General features: G+C 40.2%; 1 protein-coding gene across 2 annotated transcripts in view; it reads left to right on the top strand.

The window, feature by feature from the left end:
• Positions 1 to 13,158, top strand: part of CCDC30 (coiled-coil domain containing 30) — a 135,585-nt gene that overhangs the window by 86,241 nt on the left and 36,186 nt on the right. For both annotated transcript variants that reach the window (XM_059885175.1, XM_059885174.1), the window contains exons 12-15: positions 419 to 662; positions 6,410 to 6,589; positions 9,899 to 10,108; positions 11,977 to 12,131. In XM_059885175.1, coding sequence (XP_059741158.1) covers positions 419 to 662; positions 6,410 to 6,589; positions 9,899 to 10,108; positions 11,977 to 12,131 — 789 coding nt within the window. The remainder of the gene's footprint in view (positions 1 to 418; positions 663 to 6,409; positions 6,590 to 9,898; positions 10,109 to 11,976; positions 12,132 to 13,158) is intronic.

Genomic DNA, 13,158 nt, shown 5'->3' with positions numbered 1-13,158 from the left:
TCGCTAAGAGTCAGCACGACTGAGCGACTTCACTTTCACTTTTCACTTTCATGCATTGGAGAAGGAAATGGCAACCCACTCCAGTGTTCTTGCTTGGAGAATCCCAGGGACGGGGGAGCCTGGTGGGCTGCCGTCTATGGGGTCGCACAGAGTCGGACACGACTGAAGCGACTTAGCAGCAGCAGCAGCAGTAAACAAAAACCTATGATGGGTCATTTCCCTGCATATGAGTAAAAAAACATATGACTGATTTGTTTTTAAAGTTTATTTCCAAGCATAAGACAACTGCTCCGCTGTAGAATTCTGGTAAAAAAATCTTGCCTGCAGCACTTTCTTCACTGGTACATATTTTTCCTCCATATTCTGCTACTATAAGGAGCATTTTGATAGTTTTTCTTATTATTATATTTATGCTAAGTCCCGAACTAGGAGAAAATAAGCAGAAGGAAATTCCAGAGAAGGCAGTAAAGGAGGGCACTTTTCCAAGAGAGGGACGGAAGGAGGAAGACTCACAGCAGAACCAAGAAATGAGAGGTGAAGAACAGCAGTTGACCTTGCAGCCTGAGGAAGTTATGAGGCTCAGAGAAGAGCTGAGCCTTATGAATCAGAGCCTCCTTCAGTCTCAGAGCTCTGGGGATACCACAAAAGACAGTAGTTTCCAGGTAGGTATGATAAACATGAGGCCTGACTGGCTCCATTTCCTCTGATCAGCTGTGGATAGAGGTTTAATTTTTAATATCACTGTTAGCATATATCTGTTGAGCAATATCATAACCATGCCCCGAATGTTAATAAATAGCAATCAAAATCTCAGCTGAGCCCATTCGTTGATGCATTTTATTATAAAGGGTTCTTAGGCTCAGGAATTCTCGGTAGGAAAGAATGCTGATTGATTGTCATTGTCGGCACTGGGCGGGTGGAATAGGGGACAGCAGGATTTCTGCCACATTTTGTGTTCCTGGTACGTAGCTTGATATACAAAATACATTGTTTTGGTGGGGAAAAGGCCACAGACTTGGAATTCTTTAAAATATGGCTATAGCTATTTAAAGGGGAGAATGAAAAAGCTGGCTTAAAACTCAGCGTTCAGAAAACTAAGATCATGGCATCTGGTCCCATTACTTCATGGCAAATAGATGGGGAAACAATGATAACAGTTACAGACTATTTCTCAGGCTCCAAATTCACTGTGGACGATGACTGCAGCCCTGAAATCAGATGCTTGCTCCTTGGAAGAAAAGCTATGACAAACCTAGACAGTGTATTAAAAAAGCAGAGACATCACTTTGCCAACAAAGGTCCATATAGTCAAAGCTTTGGTTTTTCCAGTAGTCATACACGGATGTGAGAGTTGGACCATAAAGAAGGCTGAGTGCCAAAGAATTGATGCTTTCGAACTGTGGTGCTAGAGAAGACTCTCGAAAGTCCCTTGAACAGCAAGGAGACAAAACCAGTCAATCCTAAAGGAAACCAACCCTGAATATTCATTGGAAAGACTGATGCTGAAGCTGAAGTTCCAATAATTGGCTGCCTGATATGAAGAGCCAACTCATTGGAAAAGACCTTATGCTGGAAAAGATTGAGAGCAGGAGGAGAAGAGGGTGACAGAGGATGAGATGGTTGGATGGCATCACTGACTCCATGGACATGAATTTGAGCAGACTCTGGGAGATAGTGAAGGACAGGGAAGCCTGGCATGCTGCAGTCCATGGGGTTGCAAAGAGTCGGACATGACTGAGCAGCTGAACAATAAACAATTGCTATTTATTAGCAATCAGCTTGCAGGAGAAATAAACGGAGTAACTATATCTCAATTCTTTTACCTCAGTTCTACTGATTCCCTCTTGTACAAATTAAGATTTCCCTACACACACCTTTGTAGGAATTCTTTTGAGATCCACAGAGGGAGAATCTCAAAAGTAAACCAACTCATAAGTAAAGCAACTTCAAAAAAACTGATAATATACATTTGAGGAGTGATTCAATATACATTTAGAAAACAAGAAAGAAAGAAAGAAAGTGAAAGTAGGAAAGTGAAGTCGCTCAGTCATGTCCGATTCTTTGCGACTGCATGGACTGTAGCCTGCCAGGCTTCTCCATCCATGGGATTTCCCAGGCAAGAATACTGGAGTGGGTTGCCATTTCCTTTTCCAGGAGATCTTCCTACCCCAGGGTTGAACCCGGGTCTCCCGCATTGTAGGCAGACACTTTACTGTCTGAGCCACCAGGGAAGTCCAAGAAAACAAGGAAGAGTATTAATAAAAGAAGTCAAAAATATACTTGAAAAGAGCTTTGGCTATAGAGTGAAAAATAGTCAAGTCATAGTAAACAAGGAAAATGTGTACCTGAAAAGGAGATTCAGATGCATTTGAATGAGAAGGAAGTTGCTGGATTTGTTCAGAAGACCAAAAGGAAGTATGACATCACATAGTCAAAAAGAGGTTGAATTTTCATACTCAGACAATCCTTTTATGGGGCAGTGGGCCAGTGTAGGAGGCTTGAGCGGAGGCTGAACACTGTAGTCATAAAGATGATTAAAGTTTACTTATGAGCTTAAAATGATCAGTGAACTTTTAGAATAATAAAATCTAGAGTATGAGAACTAACACCTTGGTTAATTCATTCAGTTCAGTTCAGTTGTGTCTGACTCTTTGCGACCCATGGACTGCAGCACATCAGGCTTCCCTGTCCATCACCAACTCCCAGAGCTTGCTCAAACTCATGTCCATTGAGTAGGTGAGGCCATCCAACCATCTAATCCTCTGTCACCCCCTTCTCCTCCCACCTTCAGTCTTTCCCAGCATCAGGGTCTTTTCCAAGGAGTCAGTTTTTCGCATCAAGTGACCAAAAAGAATTGGAGTTTCAGCTTCAGCATCAGTCCTTCCAATGAATATTCAGGACTGATTTTCTTTAGGATTGACTGCTTGGATCTCCTTGCAGTCCAAAGGACTCTCAAGAGTTCTCCAACACCACAGCTCAAAAGCATCAATCCTTCAGCACTCAGCCTTCTTTATGGTCCAACTCTCACATCCATACATGACTACTGGAAAAGCCATAGCTTTAACTAGATGCGCCTTTGTTGGTAAAGTAATGTCTCTGCTTTTTAATATGCTGAATATGTTTGTCATAGCTTTTCTTCCAAGGAGCAAGTGTCTTTTAATTTCATGGCTGCAGTCACCATCTGCAGTGATTTTGTGGTCCCCTCAAAATAAAGTCTGTCACTGTTTCCATTGTTTCCCCATCTATTTGCCATAAAGCTTAATTTATTAATTTGCTCTAATTTACCCTTTCCCATTACTTGAAGAATCTTTTCTCAATACTTGGTGGGTGTGTGTGTGGAAAAAAACTATTAAATATATAAAAATTCTATGAGAAAGCTGGGAAAATAGCCTTTTTGTGAATGAACAAATCTATATACCGTATAGCCACAGAAACAGTAATTTTCTTTCATAACAGTGAATCTGGATTATTAAAAGAAATGTAAGTTATTCTTATTCATTTATTCAACCAGTATTAACTGAGTATCTGTGATGTGCCAGGCCCCGTGTTAAGGTACACACAACAGTAAACGAGGTAGATATGGGCCTCATGGGGAAAAAAAATAACATATTTGTGTTTTAAAATTCACATTTCCCAAAACATTCACACACATAATATTTTATTTACTTCTTTAAGCAAGCAAGGAAGAAAACACATTTTTAAAAATGTATTTATTTTTTATTATTTTTGTTTGTTTGCCTGCACTGATCTTCATTGCAGCATGCAGCCTCTCTAGTTGCAATATGTGGAATCTTAGTTCCCTAACCAGGGATCGAACCCGGGCCCCCTGTATTGGGAGCCTGGAGTCTTATCCACTGATACTGGTAAAGTCCCAGAAAATACATTTTAGTTGGATTTTTGTCTACAGTGCACTGTGCAGTGATAATTTCAGAACCTCTTTCTGTGTGTATAGCTCTCTGATGGTCTGATAGCTATAGATCATCCTGCTTTTCAGTCCTTGTGTGTGTCTGTGTGTGCATAGTTTTTAGATTTCACTGATGTTGCAAGATTATGATGCTGGTACTTTGCTACTCTCCATGTGTGCTGCATCCTATTAATCTCATAATGTGCACATTTAGGTAGCTGTAAGCACCTAAACTTTAAAGAATGCTTATAAATGGCAAATGCATAGTAAAAAAAATTGTGAGAGTTTCTACTATGAGTAAGTATGTGAGCTACATTGCTCATGTCTTTTGTGACATCATTTGTGGCTGCTGATGACCTTTAGGGCTTAATTTCTGTTGTTCAACAGTATTCCAGGTGAGGTTGCAATAGCTGAGTTCTAGATATTACTTTCCCACTATTTTTGAAACACATTTGAACCACTGTTAACTGTCTTAATTTTGTAGATTTAATATGTAGTTTCGCATTTTTCACTATGCCCTAGGCACTGTACTTAATACCCTGTGTATATTAAGCAATACAATGAGGCAGGATATTATTGTTGCCACTTTATAGATGAAGAAACTGAGGCTTTAGAGAGGTTAAATAATTGGCCTAGTATGACACTTTGTGGTGAAACTTGGGTCTGTCTCTGTTACAGCCTGGCCTTTTAACTATTTTGTCATCTGCTTCCTCTTGCTGACAGACTCATAGAAAGCACATAGTTCTCACGTCAAGCTAATTTTCTAAAGAAGGCTGGGAAGCTGGCTCCCAAAAGCCTTCCCAAGGTGTCTGTCTTAGATTGAAAATGAAAATGTTAGTCACTCAGTCATGTCTGACTCTTCGATCCCATGGACTGTAGCCTGTCAGGCTCCTCTGTCCATGGAATTTTTCAGGCAAGAATATTGGAGTGAAAAAAAAAAAAAGAATACTGGAGTGGTTAGCCATTCCCTTTTCGAGGGTATCTTCCTGAACCAAGGTTCAAACCCGGATCTCCTGCATTGCAGGCCGATTCTTTACCATCTGAGCCATCAAGGAAACCCCTCTCTTAGATTATTGTGGTAAATTTATCTGGAATTGACCCTTAGGCTTGCCCTCTCCAAAACTTTAATGTAATAGCTCCCCTAGAATAGATCTGAGTCATGGGGATACATTTATATAAAACCAAATCTTCTAGACTACTGGATAAAATTAGAATGTCCATCAGTTATTCTTCTGTAACAATGAATAAATATCAGTTGAACATGTTTAGATAACAGTGCATTTATCCATAGAAAGCTAACTAGGATCTTAGACACTTGCAGCTCTAACACAAACAAGTTGGATCCAGATTGCCTTTTTGACTAACCCAAGACCGGAACTGAAAGGCTAACAGGACTTGGGGAATTCACTGCAGCAATTCTGTTATAGCAAGATAAACTAGAATAATGATGTGACATTTTCAGAAAGTCTTGAACAGGAAGCACACTGGACCAGGACTCAGGAAACAGATAGTATCTTATCTATTGAGCTGAATAAGGTTGAATTTTTTATCTACTCAGCACGCCTATATGTGCCTACCTTTTAGAAAATCTAAATAATTCCTCCTTTGGTCACGAGTTTTATTGTGCCAGAGAGGCCTGGCAGGAGAGTGTGTTGTTGAAAAGTAACTGAAGGAGAATCATGAAGTAAAAGGAAAGTGATGAGGAAGTCTAGGAATTTAGTATCTCTTGCTAAATGTCATCTTCTCCTTTACCAACAGACACTACACACACGCACACATGTGCACACACACACACACAGCTTCCACACACACATTCACACTCCTTCATAAATTGATGGTTTGAACTCCCTGTATTTTTTTAATTTTTATTTATTTATTTATTTTTGACTGTGTTGGGTCTTCGTTGCTGTGAGGGCTTTTCTCTAGTTGTGGCAAGTAGGGGAATCACTCTAGTTGTGGTGTGTGGGTTGCTCATTGCATTGGCTTCTCTTGTTGAGGAACATGGGTTCTAGGGTGTGTGGGCTTCAGTAGGTGTGGCTCCTGGGCTCTAGAGCACAGGCTCGATAGCTGTGGTGCACAGGCTTAGTTGCTCCAGGCACGTGGGATCTTCTCAAATCAGAGGTCGAACCTGTGTCTCCTGCAGTGGCAGGCGGATTCTTTACTTCTGAGCCACCAGGGAAGCCCTGTACTCCCTGTTTAAAGCATGTTTTGCTCTAAAACTGTCCACACTTCTGTTCCCCTTCATTAATGTGAAAAATAATAAAGTTAATTTTCTATGCTTAATTGCTTTTGATCACGTAACTTCTTCAATATTTTCACTCTAGTATGAGTTAAATTATATGAACTTGTACAACTGGCCATACATGTAAAAAGAGTAATTGGTTAGAGTGAAGCTAACTCCAAAAACATTTACGTGTGACTAATCACATTCTGACAGCTGGAACCCATGTTTTACCAATATTCTTTCAAATTGTCCATATTTCCCTGGTAAAACGTTTCTTTTAGTATCCATCATCTGGGGAAAGATGGAAATACTGGCAGCAGGAGGAGGTACAACAACTTCACCAGAATTTGCGCCGGCTCCAGACTCTATGCAGCTCCGCAGAAAAAGAGCTTCAATATGAGCGAGGAAAGAACTCGGACTTAAAGCAACATAATAGCTTACTTCAGGAAGAAAGCCTTAAGGTAATTCCAGTGGGGGTATCCTTCATTTAAGGGTCTCAACTGCTCACCTGACCCCAGGAATGAAGGAATCTAACTTCTGCAACTTGGTAATTCATGATTGAGTCCCCAGATGGGTAGACAGCATCAGCGATCTGGTAGCTGCATCCTTCAACTTCTCTTTACCAAGTAGGTGCACACTTCAGTTGTTTCTCTACTGCTAAAAGGTCGTATGTGCTGTAAATGTGAAAAACTTTGAAGTTTTTTGAAATCATTACCTAGGACATTTAGCACTTAATAATTTCGATGACCTGAACCAAATCTCTAGTAGTAATTCCCTGGTTCTCTCTCTGGACATATTTATTCCTAGTAGGTGCATTCATTTTTTAAAAGATTATTTTTGTATGGACCATTTAAAGTGTCTTTATTGAATTCGTTACAGTATTGTTTCTATTTTATGTTTTGGTTTTTTGACCCCAAGGCATGTAGGATCTTAGCTCCTCGACCAGAGATCGAACCTGTACTCCCCGAGTTGGAAGGCAAAGTCTTAACCACTGGACCTGCAGGGAAGTCCCTAGGTGCATTCATTATTACTGGTTGAATCAAAAATCAACTGCCCCAAGGTACAAACCATGAGAAAGCAAAATTGTTCTTCTTGACGTGAGTGTATCAAAAAGTTAGAGGAACATCCCCCAAACTCGCTTCTTTTACAATAATCTGTATAGAACTACCACCCACAGATTCATCTAAATGTTATGAACTACAAAATGTTCAGACTAAACCACCATGTAAAATGTCATTTTCTTTTAATTATGGTTCAATTCTGTAAACATATATTAGGGACCTAGTTTCTATAAGCCCCTATTTAAGATTCTGGAGTTCAACATTCAACAAATATTTATTGAGCATCAGTCTTAACACAAGGCAGGCCATCTCGTCAATACTGAGGATTTAATGATAGGCAAAATGGACACAATTCTTATCCCCTGGTGCAGGGGTCAGCAAACTTTGGCCTATAGGTAAACTCCATAGGCAGGATTTGACTTGCCTTTATTTCTGTGAATAAAGTTTTATTGGCACACAGCCATACCTGTTCTTTCACATATTACTGATGGCTGCCTTTGCACTACAACAGCGGATATGAGTAGTTCTGACAAGAGACCATGTGGCCCACAGAGGCTAAAACATTTACTGTCTGGTCCTTTATATGAAAAGCTTGCCACCCTGGTATGGCAGGATCAATGACCTTATTTAAAAAGTGACATAAAAATGGATTAAGAAAGGTCCCTACTTTTTAGGAGCTCACAGTCTAGTAGGGGAGATATAGAGGAAAACAAATAGTCATTTATCTCAAACTTCTAGGAAAGCCCTTCTAGAGAAGTCCAGAATTCCAGGATTCTTTGGATACACTTCTTCCCTACCCTCTGCATTCACAGTTTTTTGAATATTAAATATCATATTCTCTCAAGCCTTTGTAGTTTTAAATTAAATTTCAAACCTTTCTCACATTTCAAGACACCTTTTACCTTTCCCTTCAAACACCTCTCTTAGATCATTTTAATTGTCCACTCTGACTACATCTTTGTCAAGGTACAATGACCAGAACAACAGATCATAACATCTTAAATATGGTTGGCACTCTATAAATATCAGTATTTGTTGATTAATGAACAAGTCCTTCAAGGATGGGTAAATGATAACTTGATAAAAGCAGAAGGTATTTTTTGTTGTCTTGAATCTCGTTCATGGTAGGATAAAATTTTGGCCATTTCATTGATGAGACTTCGGTCTTTGGGCTGATGCCTTAGGTCAGGCACCTAAGCAGAGTTATATGCAATAGCCAGCTACCTTATAATGACAGCTTGTCCACTTTATCTATTATAAACCTCCCAGTCCTGAAGGGTCAGCATTTTATAGATGGGAAAATTGTTCAAGGTGACAAAGCTGACAAATTGCGGAGTCAGAATTTAGTACCAGGCCTATTTCTGTCTTTCCCTCTCTTCAATTTGGGGCACTTTGAAAACTCAGCTTTGCAAACTTAGAACTTTAAAAATCCACTGAGAGATGTTTGAACTCTGGGCCTCTGGCTAATATTAGGCATACTTATAAGACTGGCTAAGGAACCAGAATGCAAATGTGTTGCTTTTAAACCATTTTATTGGGAAATGTACCACTCAGAAGGCTTCCCCAGTGGCTCAGAAATAAAGAATCTGCCTGCAATGCAGGAGACATGGGTTCGATCCCTGGGTCAGGAAGAGCCCCTGGAGAAGGGAGTGGCAACCCACTCCAGTATTCTTGCCTGGAGAGTTCTATGGACAGAGGAGACTGGCGGGCTATAGTCCACGGGGTCGCAAAGAGTCGGACACGACTGAAGCAACTGAGCACACACACACACATACCACTCAGAAAGTACGGTTCAGTTTATGTTTTTAAAAGAACACTGGCTGCAGTGCGGATAACAGATGAGAAGGGACTAAAAATGGAGGTGGTGCAACCAGTGCTGTTGCCATGGTCCAGGCTGGAGATGATGATGATCTAGCAGAGGTGGTGACACAAATGACGAAAATGGACACGAGATGTGCTGTAGGCGTAGAGTGATAGCACGTGCTGAATAGACTTACGACGGCGGAAAAGAAGCCTCAAGGGTGACTCTCAGGTCAGTAGCCTGAACAAAAGTGTGGGTGGTGGCATCCCTTACTGAAATCAGGAAGACTAAGAGAAGGACAGTTTTGGCGATATGGGCAGAATCCAGGTGTTCCATTTTGGCATATATTGGCGTAAACGTGGTATTTTTAAATCATGAGAATGAATCTAGAGAGGGAATGCGTCACTTTCAAGGCAGGCCTAGAACAACCCACTAATATTTAGAAGTTGAGTTCACTCGAATAGTCTAAGAAGAAACCAAGAAGCAACAGCAGTGGTGAATGAAAACCAGGAGAGGTGGGTATCACAGACTAGGAGAGGAGAACTTTCTGAGATGGAGGAAGGAACTGCTACTAACAGGTCAGTTGCCCAAGGGACTTAAATTCTGGCAGTGGGAAAGGCAGTACTGCCCCTGGCAAAAATAGCTTCATGAAGTAGTGGGATTGAAAGCCAGTAGACTGGGGGAGGAAAATAAGGATGGAAACTATTTAGACCACGCATGTACAGAAACTCTTAGGAAAATTCCTTTGTCAAGCTGCCAGCAGCTCCAGAGAGGTAACCAGCCACATGACACTGGTATTTGTCAGCTCTTGAGAGAGACTACATTTCTTTGAAACCTGCTTATTCTGGCTCACATCCACATTCATCCCATGCTTATTTTTGTCACTTGTCTTTATTACCCACCTCTAGATCAAAATTGAACTCAAGCAGACCCAGGAAAAGTTATCAGACAGCTCAAAGATGTGCTGTTCACTTACGGCTGACTGGAAGCACTGTCAGCAGAAAATCAGGGAACTGGAGCTGGAAGTACTTAAACAGGCTCAGAGCATTAAATCACAGAACAACCTGCAGGAAATGCTGGCTCAGGAGAAATCTAAAGTTGCTGATGCAGAAGACAAGGTAATTATCCTCACACTTAATAAATATCATGCCCTGGATACTGCTACTGAAATTCTGTTTCCCTGAGGATTTTAAGAAGTAGATACAGGGCAAACGATAAAATTCTAGGGTTGTTTTACTCTCCTATGCTTTCCTCTTTTGATGTCACCTGTTCCTACAGTTCCAGTAAATCTGAGATTAAATAACTTTCATTATATACTTTCAAATTTTAAAGGATTTAGTCTCCTGTCACTTGGATTGTCTATTTATTTGATTTTTAGTTTGTAATTTTTGGAGGGATAGGTGTTAAGAAATGAATCCTTTTGAAATGTTGCCCCTGCATTTTAGCCTGCTGAACCCCAGGTGGCAGTAGTGTGTAACATGCGCACATTTTCTTCGTTGGTTTGTCTGAGAGTCAAATCTTATGTAAAAAATAAATCATTTCATCAAACCACATAAATGTAAAGCAAACATCAAAATTAGATGATAGCAATCTGTCTTAAACTCAAAAACTCAATGTTGAGCTAAAGAAGCCAGCACAAAAGAGTTCATACTATGTAATTTCATTTATATGAGGTTTAAGAATAGACAAAACTAAGCTATGGTGATGGAGAAGGCAATGGCACCCCACTCCAGTACTCTTGCCTGGGAAATCCCATGGATGGAGGAGCCTAGTAGGCTACAGTCCATGGGGTCGCGAAGAGTCAGACACGACTGAGCGACTTGACTTTCACTTTTCTCTTTCATGCATTGGAAAAGGAAATGGCAACCCACTCCAGTGTTCTTGCCTGGAGAATCCCAGTACGGGGGAGCCTGATGGGCTGCCGTCCATGGGGTTGCACAGAGTCGGACACAACTGAAGCAACTTAGCAGCAGCAGCAGCATCAAGCTATGGTGATAGAATAGTGGATATCCTTATGAGGGGGACATGAGGGAATTGTCTATGGTGCTGGAAGTATTCTTTATCTTGGTCTGGAAGTGGTGGTTATGTAAGTAAAACTTCACTGAGTATGTGCAAGTTGTGGGCATATTGTCATATGTATGTTATTATTCCATTAAAAAAGTAACTGGCAAAATTGATAAAGATCAGTAAAATTTTAAAATTTAGACAATATAAATATTGGTACTGGATTTTGTGCAACAGGATCGCATATTCTGACTGCAGTTGGAAGAGTAAGCTAGTATAGACACTTCAGAAAGCAATTTGGCATTAGTATCCAGTTAAGTTAAAGATGTATATATACCATACAACCAACCCAACACTTCTACTACTAGGCATAAAAACTAGGGAAATTCTACTGCATTCTGCTGCACACGTGTATCAGGATGCAAGATGCATGCTCAGTCACTTCAGTCATGTCCGACTCTGCAATTCCATGGACTGTAGTAGCCCTCTTGGTTCTTCTGTCCATGGGATTTTCCAGGCAAAAATACTGGAGTGGGTTACCATTTCCTCCTCCAGGGGATCTTCCTGACCCAGGGATCGAACCCAAGTCTCCTGTGTCTCCTGCATTGCAGGCAGATTCTTTACCACTGAGTCACCTGGGAAGCCCCAGTATTTGTTTATATAAACATAAATCAATTTCTAGAGGGGTGGACAAGAAACTAATACCAGTGATTACCTGTTTGGTGGAGGAAAACTGGAAAGAAGACAATATAAGAATGGAAAGGAGATTTTGTAGCTTAGTTTACCCACACACACTAAATTATGTGAACGTACTGTGTATTGCAACAATTAAGTAATTTAATTTTAAAATTAAAATAAATCTTGTCACACTCTTCAGATGAGATTTTTATGTTAGTACTACTGTTTGCTATCTATATGGTATTTCCCTAATTGGAAAATAAGTCACACTTAAAGTTTTATGTGTAAACTCTTTTCATTTAAGATTTTGGATCTGCAGCAGAAATTAGAACATGCTCATAAAGTCAATCTGACAGACACTTGTATTTTGGAGAAGACGCAATTAGAGGAAAGGATAAAAGAAGCAATAGAAAATGAAGCTAAAATAAAGCAACAATATCAGGAAGAACAACAGAAGAGGTAAGAGGAGCAAAGATGTCACTTTTCTGTGGGTAACCACTCCCGAGTTTACGAGCAGTGTCAGTTTACCGCTGCGTTTCCTCTGCGTCCCCACTGAAGTAAACTTAGTTACAAAACCGCATGTGTACATGTGTGGGTATGTGCCAAGTGGCGACCCTCGGGACCATAGCCTGCCAGGCTCCTCTGTCCATGGGATTCTCTAGGCAAGAATACTGGAGTGGGTTGCCGTGCCCTCCTCCAGGGCATCTTCCCAACCCAGGGATTGAACCAGTATCTCTTACATCTCCTGCTTTGGTAGGTGGGTTCTTTACCACTAGCACCATCTGGGAAGCCCCACATCTATACGTGGTGATATATATGTATGTGTGTGTATGTGTGTGTGTATAAATATACATATATATATATACATATACATACATAATATATGTATATATCACTATATTCTGATTGTTTATTTTCTTGCTTGCCTTTCATCCTAGAGTGTGGAATTTTCAAGGGCAGGCATTATGTCTTGTTCTGGAACATGCTTGGTGCACCAGTAAATCTTCTTGAATGAATGGATGGCCTATGAAATATGATCCCCTGGGATCTGCTTTTCTAATTCTTAACACGATTGGCACAAAAATGCAGACTAGAATGCGGTTGCTGTTTTGTATTTATCAGCTGATTTTCTCTAAAGAAGATCCAAGTACTTTATAGGCATCTTAATCATTAACGAGCTGATAGTAGTTAGCAGCTGTCATTTTTTTTCTAGAAGAGTTTTGATTATTATTAGGATTCTTACTAAAATGATCTTATATACCCTAAACTTCAAGTCATGGGCATATTGTCATATGTATGTTACTACTCCATAAAAAATGTAGCTGGCAAAATTGATAAAGATTAGTAAAATTTTAAAATTTAGACAGTATAAATATTGGCACTTCGGTGGCACTCAGAACATGTGTCTTAAGAAACTACTTAGTAGTTTTAACTACTGAAAAGATATATAGCCATTCCCATAAATTGTTAAGCCTCAGAAGCTTTA

Source organism: Bos taurus, chromosome 3, assembly GCF_002263795.3.
Source record: "Bos taurus isolate L1 Dominette 01449 registration number 42190680 breed Hereford chromosome 3, ARS-UCD2.0, whole genome shotgun sequence".
Lineage (NCBI taxonomy): Eukaryota > Metazoa > Chordata > Mammalia > Artiodactyla > Bovidae > Bos > Bos taurus.
This window is presented reverse-complemented; position numbering and strand designations above follow the sequence as displayed.